General features: G+C 37.2%; 1 protein-coding gene across 1 annotated transcript in view; it reads right to left on the bottom strand.

Moving 5' to 3' along the window:
- The window catches only part of LOC110025272, a 123,376-nt gene that overhangs the window by 59,380 nt on the left and 40,182 nt on the right, over positions 1 to 23,814 (bottom strand). Inside the window, exons 8-11 of the mRNA XM_020725668.1 lie at positions 16,435 to 16,558; positions 16,100 to 16,280; positions 2,630 to 2,658; positions 2,370 to 2,518 (exon numbers count right to left, since the gene is read on the bottom strand). Coding sequence (XP_020581327.1) covers positions 2,370 to 2,518; positions 2,630 to 2,658; positions 16,100 to 16,280; positions 16,435 to 16,558 — 483 coding nt within the window. The remainder of the gene's footprint in view (positions 1 to 2,369; positions 2,519 to 2,629; positions 2,659 to 16,099; positions 16,281 to 16,434; positions 16,559 to 23,814) is intronic.

The following is a 23,814-nucleotide window of genomic DNA, read 5'->3' as shown; positions in this document are numbered from 1 at the left end:
TGTTATGTTGATTTGTATTTCCCTCCGATTGTGTGTGTGTGTCTATGCTATATATATATATATATATGTTATTTGTTGTGTTTTAGTGAAATTTTTGCATATGTTTTTTGTCAAGACACTGTATGGATCTTCTGTGTTCATTTCCAGGGTTATATCCAAGGGAGAGTGGTGCTTCGGCTATATCTCATTCCAAGGTAGTGATTATCCTCAACAAGGAGTGTAAACCCCACGGCTTGAACTTGAGCTTGATTAAGTTTATGAAGCTTGAGCTTTAAGTTAAAGAGTTCGAATTGGCCTATGAGCTAGCTTATTTATCATAAAGGAGAGAAAATAAGATTAATTTAAGGTAGTGATCTAATAAACAAACATATAGAATGAGCAAATAAAAGATAGATGAGAAGAAGTCACTTAATATAAAATACAAATATTACTTTTTAAAGATTTGTAATACTTTTAAAGAAAAAATCTTCAAATTTAATATAATTATACTAATATTTTTTTTTTAAACGTGCCGGCTCACAAGCTAATGAGTCGAATCGAGGCTAGTTTGAGCTTAGCTTGTTAGCTCATCAAGCTCAGTTCACCAGCCGCCTATCGAGTCGAGCTCAAGCCGGCTCATGAATCAGCATGACTCACACTCCTATCATTGACTTTTCCCTCCTCCACAGACTTCCCTCTGCTAACACCATCCCTGTAACTGTTGCAGCCGCCCCAAGGACTGCAACTTTGATTTCTCCTACAGCCTTCCCTCTTCCTGCGGCTAGCCGCCTTCCCTCCTTGGTTGTTGTTTGCTTCACCTTCTTCCAGAGCTGCCAGCATCCCTACCACCCCACTAGCTCCCCTCTGCCTTCCCACTGCAGCCGCACAGCCACTTCCAAGCCACCAATCGCAGCATCTCACCTTTCCCTCCCGCATAACCGATCACCACCACGTTGGGATAGAATCTAGTTGAGTTGTGTATTATGTTTGTTGTTGTTTTCACCTTTCCGTATATCAATTTGTAGCCGCCTATTGGCTTTTTCAGTAATAATATGTGTTTGCTTATTATTGCTTGGGTTATCTATGGTATCACTCTCTCTCTTCCTCACACACATTATAGTCAGCCTTATGCTCTCTTTATAGAATTCAGCCAGCTAAGCTCTCTCTAGCATTGGTATCAGAAGTAAGGAGCAAGATGATCTTTAGCATGATCATCTGGCAAGACAATATAAATTCAACCTAATCTTTTTCCCTCTTCTTCTCCTATCAAAACTTTATCCAAAAACTCTCTTAGGCATTCGCCACATATCATATTACTTAAGCAATCAAGCCCTACATATTAATGTAGGTTCATCATAGAATACCTCAAGCTCAATTATCTCAAAACCATCCCTACTGATTGACTATTTTTGGTTGATCTCTCCATCCAGAATGTAAGTGAGAAAGTTTTACAATTTTGTTGAGGTTTCTCGTTCAAAAATAGCAATCCAATTTCATAAATGGTATACTAATATCAAATCCAATAAGAAACTAAACCTTATCATCCATTCAAGAATTTTATCGCATACAAATCCAATAAGGAAGCCAATGCTTGGATTTCATTCATACTTATATATAGACCGAGTACTAACTGATGAAAACGTTTTCAGTTTTAACAAGTTCACAACTAAAGTTATATATTGTATTGGCATATTTTCTGGAAAAAAGATTTAAAATAACATAGGCATGAGTTCTCTAATCATGACAATTAAACAATTTGAAATCAGTTCCTAGAAAGGAGCTTTGCTAATTGGAGGCTAAGTAGTTGTTTAAAAAACTATATAAAATTAGTTCCAAGCAATGAAACCAGCTGACCAGTGGCTACTTAAAAAATATTTACATAACGTGAAGCAAGAAACTCTGCTAACAAGTGGTAGTTATTTGTTTAACACAATGTCTGCACCTGCAGTTTCACAAAAACAAAAAATACTTTCTGCCACATGTTAACTTCGATTTTATTCATTAGTTGCTTGAGTATCCATGGAAAAATTGGTTGAAAAAAAATCCATTTAAGTTACCACCAGCTAGTATTGTTCATTTACGAGAAAGAAAACAAAACGTTTTTTTCGAGTATATTATATACATGAGAAAAGGACAAAGGAAAACAGTCATCTAAACTGACAGAAAAACACAATAAATGACACCAAAACTCCGCAAAATAAGATCAGGTGAGAATTCCTTAAAACATACCCCATCTAATGGATCTAAGCAATTCATTTTAAAATAAGTCAAAAAGATTTTTTATTCATTTTCTGAAAGATGTATATGATCTAGTGGTAAAAAAATCTGTTTTTTTTATTTCTAGATAAAATTACTTGATAATAACTAAGCTAAGAAAATTTTAGACTTACGTTAAAGCACCAGTAGAGACAAAACGTTCCAAAAATTTAACCACTACCAGCCTTGCTCCAACTTCCATCAAAGAAAGTACCATTTGCTTTGGGTTTTTCAGAAGTTTTACCTCCTTCCCTAGCATGTTCTTAGCAACAGTTGATCCAGCCTGGAAGATACAACAAAAGATAATGAGCTAGAAATTTCTCTACGGTTAACTTTCATGATAAAACAGACATCAAAGTTTCAATTTTATTTTATTAAATAATTTGTAAATTACCTTTAGCCCATCTTCGTGGAAGCCGTAGCCTGTCAAAAATTACACAAAAAAAAGGTTACAATGCTCCATTAGAAAAGATGTATTATCTGCCAAACATAAGAAAATACCAGGATAAATATCTAACAAATAGAAAAAGGTTTTTTTTCTTTCTTTCTTTATTTCTTTTGAAGGTTTAAATTGGAAGAGATCTACAAATATAATTCAGTCATTAATGCGCTTGATATATAAATTTGAACTGCATACTTTTCTTACCATTTTGCATTGTGGAAACTACAATATGCTTATTAAAGTCTTTTGAAGGCATTAAAATTATATGTGAACATCCAAAATTTAAATTCTTTAGAAGAGGACGATATTACTCGAGAACAAATTTATCCTACATTTTATTAAATGGGTTTAAGACAAAAACAATGATAAAGGTGGGCACAATGCCAGTTATGAATACAAGGTAAGCAGAAGACCAATAACAAATGTTAAATATCTATGTGTACTTGGAGAAACTCGCCATAATCGTGTCCATTAAGATTGGTATCTAAGACCACTAAGATGGAAACTAATGCGTACGTTGCTTGAGCCAAGGCTAATTAGCATAAAAGTTTGGTAGTATTAAATCTCCTAACAGACCAATTTAGGTGTGCAAGGTAATACAGATGCAATAGTAATATTTTAGCTACAATGATATGTTAAATTTCATATGTGGTGATGATTAATGTGTAACAATGATATCAAACAAGCCCTTAGGGTATTAAGAAAATTAAATGAATGAATTTAAATATGGTTAAATGGAATTATTTTGCACAAAAACTTTCGCTAAAAGCTTCATGGAAGCTATATCATACAAGAGCACTTTTTTAACATGTTCGCATAAAATTTTATACAGAATTTGGTGACACTTCTTTTGATAACGTAGCTAACCTAAATCACAACGCGAATGACACATATTTATTGTTGACTTCAAAACGGTACAACCGTACAAATAATGACATATAACAAGGCGAATGCGGGCATTTAAAATACAAGTATATAAAAAAAACAAACATAAACGACCAACAGATTCGGCGAATGGAGGAATCGTTTAGAGCAACTGTGGGGGCACAAGGAAATAAATCGGCGGCCTACTGGTGGCGGTAGGAATATGGTCATAGGTGAGTGAGAAGCTCCAGAGAGGTGCTCGATCAACTGGAATGAACTTGGGAAGGAGATGGGTGGTCACTGGAGTGGTCGGCGGAAGCCGCGAGCGACTGGGGTGGATAGAAGATGGATTGAGCGGCTGGTCTATGCCAAGGAAGGGTGACGGTGGGACTTGCGAGTAGTTGGTACGGTACAAGCAGAGGGGGAAGCTAGCGGCTCGTCTTTGTCACACATCCAAAGTTGCTGAAAAATGTGTTTTAATTAAATTAATTAAAAATTGGCATTATGTTTACTTAAATTTATTCCACATTTTTCACTTTCATTTCCCTTTCTAGAGCAAACTCCTAACATCTTTCTCCCTTCTTACTAATCCTCACATCATATTTAGATATTAAAATATTTAGATTCCATGCATGAAAATTCATCCAATAATTTCACTATACCAATAGCCTGAGTTACATCAAAAACTTGTCCATTACTGTATAGCCTTTAAAAACACCCACCTAACTCTCATTGATATTAGAGTGATTGCGAGTTAACTTTTCAGAAATGTACAGTGGATAATAAACATGACCCTAACCAGATTATTTTTTTTCAAATTGCAGGTATTTATGATTTAGTTTGAGATATCTCAAAAGCATATATCCCAATAATTAATTATCCTTCTATATGCTAAATGAAAACTTCCAATTAAAGCTAATCAATATTCTCTAAGAACAATTTACAATATGAATTAGAAGAAAGAAAGATACATTGTTGTTGGCTTAAAGCAGGCGGAATGAAGTTAAACATAATCAAGAATTTCTAAGTTTGTCATCTCGGGTTATCATAAACTCTGAGTTACTTAGCATAAGCAATCAGCCCAACCTAACAAAGAATCTTTGTCAATAAAGGTGATACCGGAGTTAACACAAACCACAATAGAAAAAATAAAAATTATTATTGAAAACAAGTAGGTGGTCACAATCAAACACATTTGAAAGGGGAAATTATAAAGATGGGTTGTGCAACTCGGCTAAGTGGTTGAAATGGGTTGTGAGTGGTTGGGACAACAAAAGGAGGAGCTGAAAGGGTGGCAACAACATAGAGGGGAGGGACAACAGCGAATTGACTAGAAAGAATAGTAATGGACAATGGCAAAAAAGCTGGAAGAGTGGCGGCGGCATAGAGGGGTCGGACAACAGCGAATGTTGTAAGGGAGGAGGATGCCGACAGCGAAGGTGAGTTGTAGCAAGGGCAACAGGCAAGAGTGAGAGAAACAGGTGGTCGGGAAGCTATAACAGCAGAAAACAATCAGAAACGACTGTTTTCAAGCGGCAGCGACAAGCGAGAATGACGACGGAAGAGGCAAGGAAGGTGCGGGACTGCTCAAGAGAACTGTCCTAGGGCAGTGGAGGCGAGGAGAATTGTTGGACAGTGAAGAACTGCAGAAAGAACAGCAAAAGGACAGTAGTCATGTGGTTGCAGCAAGGAGAAGGCGTGGTACCAAAGAGAGGGATGTTGAAAAGAATAGAGAAGATAATCACCACTTAGAGATCAATGTACAGCCAAAACACCACCTGAAACCCTAAGATACAGCCCTCATAGAATATAAAATACGATGACGGCTGTCATGATACAAAACACACAAAAAAATAAGGCCATAACAAAAAAAAAAAATACAAATACAAATATATAATAAAAGGATAATTAGAAATGATATCCACTTCAATTGGGAGGCAAATCCAAAGATAAAAAAATCTTCTAGCTCTCAGGAATTCATAGTCGAATCGGCCCCTATAGTCTGCTCCCTCTTACTTTTGTGCGGGAGACATACGTCCACGTCAGTCTCCCAAGGTTGGGGGAGCTTCGAAGTTTCTGCCTGTACATTGAAAGTAATAAAGATTTTGTAATCTCCATGGGATGGAGGGTGTTCGACTACAATCCGAGGCTATTCTGCAAAGCACCGAAGGATTTTTCCCCAGTTGTGCGTAAACATCTATATCGGCCCAACTATCTGGGGGTACACTGCAGAGCTAAACAGGGATTCACTGTCAAATGTATTCCACTAACTTCTCCAAAAGCAACCCAAGGTTGGTTCAACCAGATCTAAGCCGAGGATTGTCTAAATCCCCTGGCTCTTCTCCCTCGTGACACCGTGTCATCACTAGGATTGATCCTCTCAACGCTTCTCGACTGGAAAGGGCACATGTGATCTCAGACTTCGTAAAAGTAGAAGGATGATGCATCTGCCATCTTCGAAGGAGTAGGTGTTTTTGAACTGACATGATGAGTCCTATGATCACACTGCCACAATCTCCCAAGAAAAATGTGGAAGACATCCATGGGATCACATCACACCAAACCTGATCCAACAATTCACTCCCAATCAAAAATTCCAAGAGACACCTTTGCCAAAGTTGACCATGTTCTCCTTCAAACACGTTAAAGAATAAGGTTGGGAATGTCTCTGAGTCGTGAAGTTCAATTTGTCAAACATATATGTAGACACCACATTCATGCTACTCCTTTTATTGATGATGAGGCTACATACATTTCCTTTCACAGTGCAACGAGTGTAGAATATGTTGTGGCGAAGCCGCTGCTGATCCCTCATAGCCTCAGTTTGTAGGACCTGTAGAATCACAAGCATTTCATTCTCATCCGGTGGAAGATGGTACTCCTCACCCTATTTTTCAGCTGCCTCGACGTCACCAAGTTCCTCCACTGCACCCTGCTTGATGAAAGACATGAATCGGCTTGTCGAACAAATGGAAGCATGTGCCCAAAACCAGGACCACTGAAGATTTCTTGATTTGGATTATAATGATAGTGCTACTCTTATCGGGCTTCTTCTCACTCGGAGTGGCTCTATCCTGCTCTTGACCAGTCTGCTCCACTCCCTGAAGCATGGTCCTCCCGAGGTCTCCAACTATGGGCGGTTGTTGATTGATGGTAGTTATCTGCTCTAATTTTGTTATCTATCTACTTTCAATGCTAAAGTCTGCATGTCCCTTAGTGTCCAATTAGGTTGCATCTGTACACATTATTGATGGCGGCCTTCAAGCCTCCAAGTATCTAGCTATGCTGTGTTTCGTTGGCTCCTTAAATTAACACTACAATTTAAGGTACAAAAACGTATGTCGTGTACACCAGTGAGAGCTCCTTTTGTTGCGGGTAGTGGAGTTTCAAGAAAATATCCTAGAGGTAGGGCTGGGTTAGGTATCATCACTGCATCTCTAGCTCATCTTCTCCTAAAAAGTGATTTTGTCTCGTTCTCCTCTTTGTCACTCCCTCTTTAGGTTCTCCAATCACAAAGAAGCATTATTCTTTAGCTTAATACCGGTGAGTTTCACTTATTTATCATCGAGTACCTCCTTTTATTTAAAGATATTCTCAACAGTTTGCATCTGCTTGAGAAAATCATCTGGATCCATTATCCCATCGAAGTCCGATAGGTCAACCTTCATTCCAAGATTTATATATCCTCTAAGAAGCACAGCATATATGTATTTTTGAATAGGCACTCCATCTCTGTATCCTCTAAGAAGCACAACATATATGTATTTTTTAATAGGCACTCCATCTCTGTATCCTCTAACAGGCATCTCATCTTTGTTTCCTCTAACAGACGTCTCGTCTAACAGGCATCTCAACTCAGTGTCGTCTAACGGGCATCTCATCTCTGCCCTCTAACAAAAATATCACCTATGTATCCTCCAACAGACACCCATCTCTATACCTTGAAAAAGGCACTCCAGCTCTAGGCCTCCCTGGTATTGTACCCCAAAGCATTGTGATTTGTCTTCTACTCCACTGGAATCGTGCCTACCGAAGGGATTCAAGTGTTTCTTTTGCTCTCCTTCACGGATTTCACCAATACGATCGACAGTGATCCTGCCTAGATTCTTTCCTCAATCACATTGAGTCAATGTAGTATTAGACAGAGTAGTCGTTATATGTCATCCATGGTGGATTCCTGATTAGATTCAGGCAAATGTCTCGGCGGTAACATGATTCAGGTTTTAGGTCAAGGAAGGTGGAAAAACAGAATAAAATCTATGGAAGGTTGATAAGGATTATGCTAGTTCTCATACCAAACAATACTGGAGTTAACCCAAACCATAATAGAAAAATCAAATAGTATCACTAAAAGAAAATAATAGTTACAATCAAACACACTTGAAAGGAAAAATTACAACAAACATAACAAAAACTCACACTAAGTGTCGATCCATGGGTGGTAGAGATCGGCTAGGTGGTCGAGGAGCGGAGGTACGTGGCTGAAATGGGTTGTGGGTGATTAGAACAGCAAAAGGACAGGCTGAGTGTCGGCAGCAAGGAGCATAGAAGCAAACTGGCCGGAAAGGATCGTTTTGGGTTGCGGTAGCAAGTGAGGAGGACGTCGGCAGCAAAGGGGAGAAATTGCGGCAAGGGCATTAGGCTAGAATTAGAGAAACAGATGGTTGGATGGCTGGAATAGCCGAAAAAAAACAGGAACGAATGTTTTCGGACGGCGTCGAGCAGGATTGACGGTGGTAGAACAGCAAAAGGACAGGTTGAGTGTCGGCAGCAAGGAGCATAGAAGCAAACTGGCTGAAAAGGACCGTTTTGGGTTGCGGTAGCAAGTGAGGAGGATGTCGGCAACAAAGGGGAGAAATTGCGGCAAGGGCAGTAGGCTAGAATTAGAGAAACAGATGGTTGGATGGCTGGAATAGCCCAAAAAAACCAGGAACGAATGTTTTCGGACGGCGTCGAGCAGGATTGACGGTGGTAGCATCAGAGAAGGCATGGGACTGCGGACAAGCCAAAGGAGGACTGTCCTAGGGCTACGATAGCAAGGAAAATAGCTGGACAACGAGTAATTGTATGAACAACAGCAAAAGAATGATTGTTGAAAAAGTTGCGGTGAGGAGGAAGACGTGGCAGCGAAGCAAGAGAGATGCAGAAAGAGATAAGGAAAATAAACACTACAGCCTAAGCACCACCTGAAACACTAGGATACAACCCTAGAAGGGAATCAAAGAAGTCGACGGCTGTCCAAAAATAAAACACACGAAAAACTAACCCTAGAACAACAAAAGTACAAATATATAAGAAGAGGATAATTAAGAGTGGGCCCTACTCCAATTGGGAGGAAAATTCAAGAAAAAAAGAGTCTTCTTGCTCTCGGGAATTTTAGTCAAATTGACCCAGAGCTAGTTCATTCCTATTGCCATGTGGGAGACTTACGCCCGCGTCATAGACCAAAAGAAAAAAGCTTTTTATGTTGGTAAATTTTAAGTCAACATTATCTAATAAAAGGTTTCATGCAATATTGAGTGTGCCTTATGTGGGCTTCAAAATTTTGCACCAAGGACTTTTATAAGAGTAGTTCCATATCAAATTTCTAAAAGGCGTATTGGATTGCAAAAAAGATAGTGTTTAACAATTTCTCTCATTTTATGATGAAATTGTGATCTAGTTTTAAGTTTCCCATAAAAGAAAATTTGATTACGGCTAGCTAGCAAGCGTTGAATGCATAACTTACAAAAGCAATAGTTTAGATTTTAGGATTGAGAAAATAATTGTCATTAGCTTTTAAAGTGGCTCATAGAGGGAATAATAATGAACATAGTTAAGATCTCATAATTATGCCGCCACAAGTTCATGGACCTAATTTTACTTAGTTAGCAAAAACAGTTGGCCCAACTTGACCAAATGATTTTTAAAAAAAGGTGTATTATGTCGTTCAAGAGGACCGTGTAGACTAAGATGGATGTCTGTCTTGAAAGATAATTTTAAATCGATTTTAGCTAACAAAGACTTTTGTATCTTACCAAATGCAATTTATAATTCACCTGACACCAATCTAGGGGGGGCTCCAAGAAGATGTTTGGAAGTGGGTTTGAGGGGGATGAGATAAAAGAATAGTAAGGAAATGAAATTACTGGCGAAATTTGGAGGATCAGCAATATTCAGCAGCTATCCCAACTAAAAACAGTAAGGAAAGCCATGAAATGGTGGGGCATGGATGTCGAGAAGGGGTGTTAGCTGAGATTGCGGAGTGGACAATGGCAGGACAACAAATCAAAACTGATAAAAGTAGTTTTCCTACCGCAAATAGTATTTGGCTACGAGTTGAACGACAAAGGATGCCTCCAAACATTCGGGAGAGATCACCACTTTGATCCTATCAGCAATAGACACACCACCTTAAATAAATCCAAAGATATAACACTCCAATTAGGAAAACCAAAAGAAAACATCTCCATATAACATAAACCAAATTAAAAGTCTCCTCAAACCATAGAATAGCAGCACATAAATCATTCCCCTTATTGAAAAATCTAATTAGAAATAGCGAATAAGGAAAGAAATAAAAAAAGAATAAAAGATATGCTTAAATAGAAAATCAACGCCATTTCCCTCAAACCCACGATCATGGGCCTGTCTAATATTACGAGATTGTCGAATCCTACTGTTCGGCATAACAAATCCTCCGCTCGTCGGAATCACAGGAGTTGTGAACCCGTAATTTTTGTAGACGCTCATGTACCATTCTCACTGGCTAGGAGAGATTTCTTCAAGTTCTCTGGAAGATTCTGAAATTGATCTACGAGTAGCATAAGAAAATCACCTCCTTGCAATGATTAAGGCAGTCTCATTGCAAAAATTATGCTTTTGTCCATTTCAGATAACTTCAAAACACATATGACCTTTTAAAGTCTATCCTGATAGAATAAATAATCCTTCTTCTTTGGCACAACCTAAGCTGAAACTGCACATAGACGGGTACTCTCACAAATTAAGTCTCGAGCAATTAAATATTTAAGATACTTTGTTGTCCGGTCTTTTCTCTTATCATGGAAACAAAAACATGCATAAATATTCTCCCCATCACACCATTAAAAGAGTATATGAGCCACCCGAAAAAGAAATTTTGCAACGCAACATGATTTCATTATCATATTAAAAAAACTGCATATAGATTATCTGTTCCATCATGATTGTTACATACAAGTTCCATTCATCCTATTAAGAAAAACAAGCATGAGTTCCACTTTTCATGCTACGAAATAGCAAATAAAATGTTGAGAGTTTTTAAAAGTTATGCACAAGACAGTGACAATGACAACAAGATAAAAAATGAATTTGAAGAAATTCAAATACACAATTTTCCTGTTTTCCTTTTCAATCTTCTCTTTTTCTCTTTTTTCTTTACAACTCTTTCGATGGAAAAAGTGAGGAAGAGATTTAGAGAAAGGGATAAATGAAAGAGACCGTAGACAAATTCGGTTTGTCGGCGGGGGTGGTTGGTTAGGGTTGTTAGAGGGACCATAGTAGTCAAAACATGTATAAAAAAATGACAACAATAAATCCAACACAATCTTTTAACTCCTATTCAACCCATGTTTTCTCTAAAATCCAAGAACAACATGTATCAAGCGTGAAGTTGAGTAGATTGGATGAGAGGGAAGCTAGAAGTCAAAACAGATAGGGGTTGTGCGAGATTGTAAGGATGTCACTCTGTTAATAAACCAGAGTTATAAGTCCCGTCGTTTCAAAATCTAGTCTTCCTTGATGGAGTTGACAAAATTTATACTCATTAGGGGATTATCACGACATTAATTAAAAGATGATGCTCAAAACTTTATTTTCTACCTAATCAAGTAAATTGATGACTAACACACAACCTTGAATTTTGCATAAGATTTATTATTTTTCATTGACATATAGTCTTCAAAATTTTTTATTAAAAAATTTAATTCAAAAAAAGTAATCTCCCATACTGTGCTAGTACGGCAAGCTAAAAATTCAACCTTTAGACCCAATCATCTACACATGAGAAGAGTAGACAAGTTTTGTAATGCAAAAAACATTTATATAGACGTATACCATATGAAAACATGATTCCTGATAGTCTACAAACACGTAGCATAGTCGATAAGATTCAAAACACTCAAATTTATTAAATCAAATGTGACAAGTTTTGTAATGCAACAAACATTTATATAGACGCATACCATATGAAAACATGATTCCTAATAGTCTACAAACACGTAGCATAGTCATTAAGATTCAAAACACTCAAATTTATTAAATCAAATGACCCTTACTATGGTCACATTTATCATATACATAACTAGAGAAGTTTTCTTTCAAAATTAAGGTCTTAATTTCACATGCAAATGATTCAAACATCATAACCTAATAATAGCCACATTGACAGAAAATTTTAATTGGAGAAAACTTCTATAATGAAATGGGCAACAAATCCTAACGCATATTATTTTTGACTCAAATCCAAAAAAAAAAATGAAAAACACAAAGTTATAAAATCTAAAAATATTCAAGCAAAATATACAACCCTAAGAGTGGAATAAATAATTCATCAATACTCCACAATAGTTTGTTGATGGTGACAAGTTTAAGATTTAACTTTAGCTTACAAAGAGTTAATATCGTATTAAGCATATATCTATGTTCAATCTCAAACATCTCATGTCAATAAGGACATGAAATGTGTCCTTTGAACATGTGATTTAGCTACCAAATGAAATCATAAAAAAAACTAGTAATTATTAGGGCCCTCTAACTGGGTGGCCTGATCCGAAAGAATATCATTAAATTACTGTGATTATCAAAGCCCATAAATTCCCCAATGGCCAAATTCTTGGAGTGACAAATCATGAAGCAAAATTATTATAACACAAAACCTCTATTAAGCATTATTCTTCCCCCTACATTGACTCCTCACTTCCTATTTCCTTCGGCTTTCCATTTTTCTCTCAAATACGTTACAATTTTCCCCACTTACAAAAATTTCATGCTCAAAATTTATAAACAAACCTTAGGCAAATCAATATTAGCTATCCATGTAATTAGGGGTCATTCATTAAGATGAAAGTAATCACCAAAACATAAAACTCGATAAAAGGCGACTCAACTATACTTCGGATAATAATACGAAGTTACTGAAACAAGGAAATATGCTAGGAAAAACAACACAAACTCATCAGACCTCATCACCTTCAACACCAGTAGATTCTTCATGCTCACTATGAGAGGGAATATATTTGAGGTCAAACCGGTTGTCTTGGTTAACCTTAAGTAGGAGTTGAGGCTATTGAATCTATCTTTTTTCTGCCTGCCTACATACATCTGTGAAGGAGGTCCACCGGATTTCTAATCTTCAGTGATCTTTTGACCAAGAGATGGAAATTATCTTGCTATATAATTAGGTTGACGACACCAATAACATGTGTTAGAGCCTATCAAACATTCACATTTATGTTGTCTTTCGCATTGGTACAAGTGACTCCAGTACTCTGAGTCGTATTTCTATTAACTCCACCTAAATTATTCTTAGACTTCTTCTCATTGGATCTAAATGTTTTCTGTAGTTTTCCAATTTTGCATCTCCTTACGCTTTTGAGTGAGCGGATAGTCGATCAGCCTCTTCTAGCTCGTTTCACTAATACATCGATTCCTAAAAGTACCAACGGTTATCTGATAGAATCTTTTAATCCCGAAAAAAATCTTTAATATTTTATTTCTGCAGTAGCGATCAACTGTGACGCATACCTTGACATGCAGTGAACTCTACTTCAAACAAAATGGTTGTCTTCTCTATTTGCCTCAACTTGATGAATTTGTTCTGCATCTGTCATCAGTGAATATTGGTATGAACCATTCTCTAAAAAGGTTCACGAACTCTTCCCAACTTATCATAGAATTGGTATGTCCTTTAACCTATCATGATGCTGCCCACGCCACCACCTTTCGGCTTGTCCATCCAGCGCAAATATCGTCAATGGTACTATTGTTTCATCTGAACAAGTCATGTTATCTAGTAACTTTTCTACCATTATTAGTCAATTCTCTGCATCAATCGGGACTTCAGTTCCTTTGAACAATGGTGGATGCAGATCTTATAATATCGTCAAGCATTTATCTAAAGCGACAGTATCATTTCCAATAGGTTGCGATTTGGACTTCTCAATCAACTGAGTCATCGTCGCCAATATGTGGGTGAGGACATTCGTGTTCACATTAGTAGTAGATTGTACTTCATTTTTATCAGATTTTCTTCTTCTAAAATTTTGAGTGTATGTTACTATCTGAATGAATAATAATTATTACTTTAGGTTATCATTAATTTTTATAATTATTAAATTTTGTTTATAGTTATCCTATTGGCACATTCAATGGATAATAATCTTCTTATAAACAAACACTGATACCACGTTTATCATGACCCAGCCCGAGGCTTCGATTTAACCAAGGCGGATATAGACGTTCGAATTGTGTGAATTAAATTTTTTATATTAACATTCAATTTAACAGATGGAAGAGCTTTTATAAATTAATTAAAGAGGTATAATTTAAAATTATATCGTTACCGGTTGTCCCCATCGTCTACAAATATTTTCACGTCTATTATTCATATTAAAAGATAGTTAAAATAACAGTGAGCTAAACAAAACTAATGAATACTCACACTTCTAAACTAAAACAATACAAGAAAAAAGAACAATATGCATGTCAGTTAAGTTTCTTTATAAATTAATATAAATCTTTGATATGATATGCAATGGATCTATATCAATACCATTTATCATACAACCATCACAGAAAGCACCATCTAAAAATTATTACTTCAATATCAATACATTTTTTTCATTTACGTGCACGAATACATTGGTGTTCCCTCACTAGTATTAACAAAGTTATGTTCCATCATTGCCAAGCATCCACATGCAAGCATAATATAGATTATTTTGTTTAAGTTCTAAATATCATCCAATATCTTTCTTTTATAACATGCATGTGTCATAAATACATATAACTAATGCAAATCATTCACATCCATTTATTGATGATCAAATTGAATAATAAGCCCGAATAATCATATTTTAGTTACAGTAACAATATATCTTCACTAATAACATTCTAATGCGAGTGATTTTGAAGAAAAACTTTAGTACCATAATTTAGAAGTAAAAGAACTCACATCGGTTATGCTTAATTCTATAAGGTTTTGCCCAACGACGACTTTTCTAAATTGGAATCCTAACACGATATAAATTTAATTTATTTATTATATTAAGTGGACTACTAATTTTTTATTTTTATTTATTTATCAAATTTTCATTATTTTATTATGCTTATTTTTTTACTCAAATAATATATATTATATTATTATTATTATTACTACTATTATTATTATTATTATATTACTTAATAAAAAAACTGTCATACCTCTTCCAAAGACTCGGCTCGACCTAGGCTCCCGCACACTCTGTCCCTTCTCTTTCTTCTTCGGCTCGATCGCACAGAATCGCACGTCATCTCCTCTGCGACTTCCTCTTCAATTTATTCAATCACGTCAGGATGACGATCATCGTCCCTCCACAGCTGAACCCTGAAGCCAATACTTCCTGAGGCGTCGTCGTCGACTAGGGCTTCTCCCGGGCCGTTCTCCTCTCCTTCGCTAGTTGCTCAGCTCCAAAGTAAGTTGGTCTCCCACCGCATCCCTCACGTCCCTTCTATAGGTTGAAGTAACCTTTGGATTCCCTAATTCTTTGCCTCATCTTCAATTTGATCGATTTTTCGTTCCCTCTTCCTCTCTTCAGCTTCTAACTATTTGTTTCCTCTCCTTTCAGTTCACTCGACTTCTCGCTTCCTATCTCTTTCAGCTTTCCATTTCTTCTCCCAAGAACGTTCAAACCCCAACCCACATCTCTACTGTCCAGTTGCAACTCGCCATCTTTATTTATCTTCAGTAGATGCAACTCCAATAGTCCTTGAACAATAATTTCTAAATCCATCATTCCTAATTTTCCAATATATCCATCATCATTTATAATTTTCCCACATATTCATCTGCATGTTCTCATTCTCGTCAGCCTCAACCATTTCATTAGTTTTCATCATTAAAATGTAACCAAACAGAAATGGCACTAGAAACTTTGTGAAATAAAAGCATGTGAAAATGCAATATATTGAGAGAATAATGACAGCATTACTCGGCAACATTACAATGTATCATAACAGAAGAAGCAAGCAGGCTACTGTCAGTGTTCCTAAAAAAGTCAGGCGGAACAGAAGCTTGAGAAGCTGCAGCATATTTTGACAATAGCTACGCATCCAAAGCATTCCCAAGCTTATTTGATTGTTTCACCGAGCATTTTAAAATGAATCAACCTGGTTATGTTATCTAAGCACATAGCCTTCTTACGTGCACAAAATTATATTAAATAAAAACATCTTAAGCTGCAATGAAAAGCGGTTCAAGAATACATATTTGAAATGCAACATGCTAACAAAAGAAATTTTTAATCCTGCTTGGATACCCCATAAGAGAAAATAATGTACCTTGATATGCCCCACAGAACCAGATCCTCCTTTTACCCTGGATCTTGTGAAGCTCAAGAGTGGCTTTTGAGGCTGCAACTGAGGGTATGGGATGACTTGTAGTCCACTTAAGTATCTTATGCTTTGGAGTAAAAGATGGGTTGAGAGTCACAAGAAATGGAAGGGAAGTGGATCCCAGGTTCTGAAAAATCATTTGAAAGAGGAACAATTAAACGTAATATTCTGGATAACAAAGCTTAAATTGCATGCAAACCTTTTCCATTGTCCATTTTCTCCAATAGATTCCTACCATATATAAGTCAATTAAGAGATAGACTAGAAATTGCACCACAAACCTGAATCACATTCAACCAATATGTCAGGCAAACACCTTCTTCTGTAGTCCCAAGAAGATTCCAAGAACTCCATGCCAATGGGTTCTGGGGCATCAAACTTTTGTCACGATGAAGATAGATGTCACTGCAGGCAGAAATTCGCACATGCTAAAAGTTTTCATATCATAATCATAAAAAGAAAAAACTATCAGCTTATGTGTGTAATCTACACGAGCTTTATTTTCTTCATCATTTTTAAATATTTGTTAATGACTTGTAAAAACGTTACCATCAATCTTTGTAGTTTTATTGTTATGTTTCACATTAATTCTGAAACTTGCTATTACATATTCTACTCCACATTTTACCACTCAAATCAAATAAATTAATTTCTAATAAACCTGTCATTGATAGATGTTACACCCAGTCTTGTCAATGATCTTCTCACACTCTATTCAACCTTGTTTTACATTGTAACAGTCTACTATCTCAGAATTGCCACAGCTAACAGTGATGTCACAAGAGTTTACAAATATTAATTAATGCAGAACAAATACAACCTAAATATAAATGCTAAAGTATGGGCAATAACACCAACAATTCAACACTCCATAATCCACTTATGGTAAATACGTAACTACCATAGGCTTACTAATGATTCAACAAACTCCACAATCCAGCTAAGTTATATAACTACAATAGAGTTACTAGTATCATCAAAATCATAATGAAATAACTATGGGGTAAGTTCCAATCAAGATGCCATGTCTTAAGAAAGGAAGAAGGAAAACGATAAGCTTAAAGGATGATCAGAACATCTGAAGTAGAAGAGTCATAGACCACTCCAAAGTAAGCTGCTCATTACGATGATCCTACTCCTTAGAAATCCTTCTCCATTTCAAAAACTCATGCACATAATAATCATTCACCTAAGGGTTGAACACACAAAAAATAACAAAATATTAAAGAGACGATTATCATTCTGCCATCAAGCATCATTGCAAAGAATAGAAGGAAATATATACACACAAATGACCACTAACTGAGTCAACAAAAAGGGGAATGGAGGGGGAAGAATCAGTAATAGTTAAAGAAGGTAAAAGAATCAACGTTTTGTTTGTTTTAAAGATGATTGGAGGGTCTCCAAGATCATTCAAGAAGGTTTCAGGGCAGGACTTGTTAACATTCATTTTCAAAGTAAGATTTTGACTTGGAATTAAAGCAAGACAGAGGATAGAAGAAAGGACCATGAAATCCAAAGGATGATGTTGCATGTCAAAAATTTGCAACTAAATAGATTTGATGGTGGTCAAGAGGGTGGACAGAAGATAAAACGAGCTAATTGGCTTCTTCTAAGGGAAGGGTAAGGAGTGACTACGTTAGGAACACAAGGCGTCTAGCGGAGCTCCCTTGCGCCTAGACCGGTTCGGTCCAAGCATAGGAGAGACCGGCCGGTCTATCCTGGCAAAGAATTCCCTCCTAATGGGAGAGGGGGTCCAATGCTGTTTTACCCTAGAACTATTTATGTTGCTTTTGTCTTGTTTTAGGTCAAATTTTTGCTTGAGTTTATTTGGGACAGCCGTCGGCATCTCTGTTTTTCCATTCAAGTCTCCCAAGTTGATGATTATCCTCATCTACCTTATCCAACATCATCCCCTTCGATGTTACCGTCATACTCCATTGCTGCATCCATCTGGGCAGTCGCTCCTTGCTATCCTCCTGTAGAACCAGGCGCCTACCACCCTGTTGTCCTTCGGTAGATCCAGCCGCCAGCCACCTAGGACAGCCGCTCAATGTTGTCCTCCAGTAGATCCAGCCGTCGACCACCATTCCCGCCTTGCTGCACTCAGCCTGCAGCCACCACCCCCCATCCAAATCCCTCAAGCCACAAACTCCACCCTACTGCGACCACCTTTCCAGCATCCTCACAGCTGCCCCTACAACCCCTGCTGCCACCACATCCCGCCAACACCCACCAAAACCGCTCCAGCCACTTGTCACCCCCTTCCTGCCTACATAGCCGCCTATCTTTACCCTTGGGTCCAACCCTAGTTTGAGTTGGTGTCGTATTTTTGCAATTTCAAATTTCTCTGTGGGTTCATTGTGATTTCCTATTTGATTTCTATAATAATAATTGTTTTTCCAATTGTTGTCAGTTAACTATGGTATCATCTAGTTTAATGCTAATGTCCCTTATCAATATTCGCATGCCGTAGTACACTACATGGTGTATACAAGCAACAAAATGACAGTATGGGACCAAAATACAATCAACTAAGGAGACCCAACAATATATGGGTCCATAAGAGAATATTTCATAAGAAAATAAAAAAGGCAATCAAGCAGTCATACGTGTTGGAATATAGATTTTAGAAAGATGATAATGATCGAGATGACCCACATCAAGATAAGGCTTTGAAGGATTCATCTTTGGTTATGGTCTCAATTATTGCAATTAGTTAGAAGTCAACTAGGAGTTCTCAGGTAGAGAAAGGCTTTTTATAATACACCAAAGATACATGAATGCCTTTATTTGATGTGGTGATGAGCTAGTTTTCGAAAATCTGATCTAAAAGGAGGAAGCCAAACAACAAGATGGCAAAGGAGTTGAGAAAAAATTTGTTACTACTTACAAAAGGAATAAAAACAACCAGAACTTACCTATCGTACAATGTTAAGCATCATTACTAGTTTTTCTTAAAAATCTATACTGATTTAGATTACTTAACAAATAACTTCTCAAGAGGTCCAATTAGAAATCTCTTATGGCTAACTTAAAAAGGAACAAGTCTCCCTTATTTTATTCAAGGTCACCTAATTTTATACTTATCATAGTATCATATAAGCTTTTGTGGAATTTACAATGTATATCATGCATGCTTGGAGCAAATGAAAATTCAAATGTATTATATGAGTCGAGCAAATTAAGTAGATCGACTGATAACAAATGAAAAAAAATGAAAGAAACTCATAACAATCTACCTCTTAATAGAACTGACGAAAGAAAATATTAATATTTAGAATAAGGTCCCACCAAGGACCTAACCTAACACTATACTAAAAAGGTAAACATTGAAGGATTTACAAGCACAAAAAGATCTGCCAATTTCTGGCGATTTCCAGCGTCTTTTTGCTAGTTTCTACTGATGTAAAATTTCCACAAGAATTCCTGCAAATTTTATAATAAAATCAAGAAGTAATTCAAATTTACTTCTGAGTTATCCCTTACAAATATATTTATTATTAAAAAAATTTATCTGTCATAAATCCCTTAAAAATTAGAATCCCAACCCAACATGAATCCCTCATTTACATGATTTACCATTATCATATAGCATGCAATAAAGTGTGTTGTCTTTGAAAAATAATCAACAATAAGCAAAATGGAGTCAAAAACATTTGCAAAGTGCAATGTAATCCTACAACAAAGTCCATATTAAATTTTTTTTCTAATTTTATATGAAATAAGAAGGTATGTGTATAATGCAGAATTGTCTTTTCTATTTTTGGTCATCTAATTGTATGTAATTGAGCAAAAATACAAGCTACCCTCTCTTTGCAAATGCACTTCAGTGGTGGGATCGAAGTTTCCCACATACAACGTCAAACTAATGCGTGTTAGAGAATTCGAGACAGTAGAGTAGCGAATTATCGTCTTAGCGTGGTACAAAGATTCAACACACATTCAGAAGAGAGAAGAAAATTGGTATAACACCAAAAGTTTTACGTGGAAAACCCGTAAAAGGAAAAGCCACGAGGTCTGACCTAGTTGAAGAGTTCCACTATAAAAATATAATTACAACAACTAATCCCACGTGCGGAAAAGAGTTACTAGGCTTCCCAAGTTATATTATTGATGTACAGATGTGTTTGTTGTGGGAACTGGTGGCGACTGATAACGATCAGCGGCGGCCGGCAGGTGTTGTTTGGCGGTGTTCGACGGCGGTCGACAGTAGTCGACGATGTTAGACGACGGTTGGCGGTAGTCAATTGCGGTCAGCGGCAGGTGGCGGTGGTAGACGACAATCGGCGGTGGTAGGCGGTAGTCGGCTAGTCAAAGGTGGTCGACAGTAGTCGGCAATAGTCGGCAGTAGCCGACAGTGATCGACGGCAGTCGGCCACAGCGGTGGTCAAAGGCGGTTCTCGGTGGTCAAAGGCAATCGGCGACAATTGACGGTGGCAGGAATAGTGTTGGACTTGAGCTCATTCTCAAATCTTCAAGTTATTTCTCAAGCCTCAGACTCCCATCAGGCTTTAAGTTCTCTTTTTCCTCCCTCATGAGATAGTCGGGGCTCTATTTATAGAATTTTGGGTACAATTAATGCAGGAATATGAATCACTTTGATCAGATGGCTCAGAAAGTTTCCCTCGATCAGATGACATTTGATGAACATTTGAGTGTCTTAATGATGTCAGAATTGAGCAACCTTGGGCTCTTTAGATTCGTCTTTTCGAGACTCTTCGACTATAAGCTCTCCAGATTCGACATTCATTTAATCTTCCAAATATGCTAAAAAAAACTTTCAAAAGTGGTTTAATGGCTTGATCTGAACTTGATTTGGCACAAACTAAACTGATTTTGGTACCATTGGGTTTGTCTTGCCGACCTGATCCGTTTGACTGTAAGTTTGCTAAAATTTAAACTCTGGAATACTTTCAATCAAAATTAAAAGATTTCTTGCTCAAAAGATTGTCTCGAAATCTGTGTCATGTCTCAAGAATCGTGTTGAATCTTTGAAATTTGTTGATGGTGTATCAACATTAAAGTTGTATCCCTTTCGAACTAACAAAATCAAACAAAACAAGTGAGCGAAAGAAAGAGTAGAAAAAGTGAGAAAAAGAATCGAAGAAGAGAGAAGGGTATGTTTCAAGCCAGAAATTTTGGCTTGTCTGTGAGAGAAGTTGTAGGACTAACCATAGAGAAGAAGAAGAATAAGAAGAATAGAAAAAAGAAGTAGTGTATCACTTACGTGTTTTGATGCCAAAACCTAGTCAAAGGAGGAGGCAATGTTGTTGCAGCGTATCGTGTTTGACTGAGCCGTAACCAAAGGAAGGGAAGCTGAGCCCTGATTAAAGAGGAAGGAGGATGGAGGAAGAAGCGTGGGCACTATGTTTAGGTGAGTCACAACCAAAAGAAATGAGGGAGGAGAACGAGATCTGTGGTGCTCGCGTGAGGGAAGAAGAGGAGAAGCTGAGCCAAATCCAGTGAGAGCTCGCGTGCGAGGTATAGCAGATTGTCGATGTTTAAGGTGAGTTGAACATGTTTAATTATATATATAATAATGGAAAAAGTTATGTTCAGACCGAAAATCAGGATAGTCCCGCAGCTACTATTCAGAAAGTATCAGGTGCAGAGGTGACAATTCACACTTCACATACACTGGAACCTGTCGTTGTGGCAACGACTGCATTTCCTTCTACTGCGATTCTAATATCTAATCATACCGAATATCGCATGAGCCAATCTTCAGATGAAGAATGACAGGTTTACACTTCTCGGCGAAAGAAGAAGGTTGGGGGAACACTCCAACTTGAAAACTTAATGGATAATACTTTGGTTACTCCTGACAATAGCACGACACTTCAAAGTTTATTATCTGGCTCCGCTCATAAAACTAGAGGAAGAGGCAGGACTAAACTGACTCGTCCCTAACTACTCGTTTTTTGCATGTTTTAAATTTTTTTGAGTATATATGTATCTTTTTTTGTTGGGGTATTACTGTACTTAGTATCGTATGGGTAGGTAGGGTTGTCAAAACGGCTCGTTGTTCACTAACAGCTCGTGTTCGGCTCGTTCGCTAAGTTAACGAGTCAAATACGAACAACACAAACAAATATTTGTTCGCTCGTGTTCGGCTCGTTTTGGCTCGAAATACTACTAATTAATTATATATATATATATCTTTGATGAGCAGTATTTTCTTAAAATTTAATTGACTACAAGGCTACAAAGATTTATAATCAATTAAAAGTATTAATGATGAAAATAGAATAAAAATTATTAAATTCAAATCAAATGATGTTTTAAATCTTTCCCCAATCATTAATATCTTATAGCTACGTGATTAGTGTTGTCAAAATGACTCTTTGTTCGTGAACGTCTCATGTTCGGCTCGCTCAGCAAATGAGCATAAGCAAATGAGACGAACACGAGCTGAGCCCGGGCTCGCTCGTGTTCGGCTCGTTCACACGCCTAAGGTGAGGAGATAGGGTGCCTCTATTGGGCCCTCTCATAAAACATTTATGTATCTTTTCTATTTCAAAAAAATAAGCTCATGTGTGTGTATGTGTGTGTATATATATATATATATATATATATATATCCCCCCGCTATTTTTTTTTTCTTTGCTACTTGTTTTCTGCATTTTTTTAGTCTTACATATTTTAGTTGGGATATTATTGTACTTGGTATCATATGGGTAGGGTGCTTCTATTGAGCCCTCTCATACAACCTTTATGTATCTTCTCTATTTCAATAAAATCAACCTTTAGGCTTTCAAAAAAAAAAATAAATAAAATATATATATATATATAGTTGCTTTCGGCATCAGAATTTACTCGTGTCGTGTAGTCTCGCGTCGACTGCTTCCATTCGAGTCATCTCGCGTCTTTGTTGCCTGCGTCTCATCTGTGACAGAGCCGCTCGACACCTGTGTCTTGCTTCTGCCTGCGTCTCAACTGCGACAAAGCCGCTCGACACCCGTCGTCTGCTCGGCTCTGCCTCTGATGTCTGTGACAGAGCCGCTCGACACCCTTTTTGTTGAGCTTCTCACTGTGTTGCAGGTTGGCACTGGCTGCGGTAATGGCCTCAGGGATTTCCTACGTCGCCGCCCTCACCGGTGATAATCCCGTCGAACCCTCCTATGCTACAGTGGTTCAGAAACACAGCTCCCCTTTTCACCTCGTAAATAGCGCGGTATTCCCACAGATTTATCATGATTCGTTTGCAGGAAATGACGATTGCAATCTCATCAAAAAAGTAGAGAAAAAGGCGGGCAAACAAGCAATTTTCTTCTCTAACGCTGAAATTTCAACTCATGCAGAAAAATACAAAATTTACACTAGTTGGAAAGTTCCAATTAGGTTGTCCTAAGATGGAGATCATCAGAAAGGTTTTTAAAGATTTCAAACTGATTGGGGATCGACAAGTGGGCCATTTCGACGATAGGTATGTTATGATATAGCTGAGCACGGAAGATAATTAAACGAAAATTTTCTCAAAAAAATTCATCACAATTGAGGAAAAACATATGAAATTGCTCAAATGAACCCCTAATTATGATCCCATTCAAGAACTCCCAATTGCACCTCTCTAGTTCTTATTACCTGAACTCAAGTTTTATTTCTTTGACCTGTCTATCTTATATGCAATTGAGACTATCCTTGGAAAACCTTTACAGG

This window comes from Phalaenopsis equestris, unplaced genomic scaffold, assembly GCF_001263595.1.
Source record: "Phalaenopsis equestris unplaced genomic scaffold, ASM126359v1 Scaffold000297, whole genome shotgun sequence".
Taxonomy (NCBI): domain Eukaryota; kingdom Viridiplantae; phylum Streptophyta; class Magnoliopsida; order Asparagales; family Orchidaceae; genus Phalaenopsis; species Phalaenopsis equestris.
This window is presented reverse-complemented; position numbering and strand designations above follow the sequence as displayed.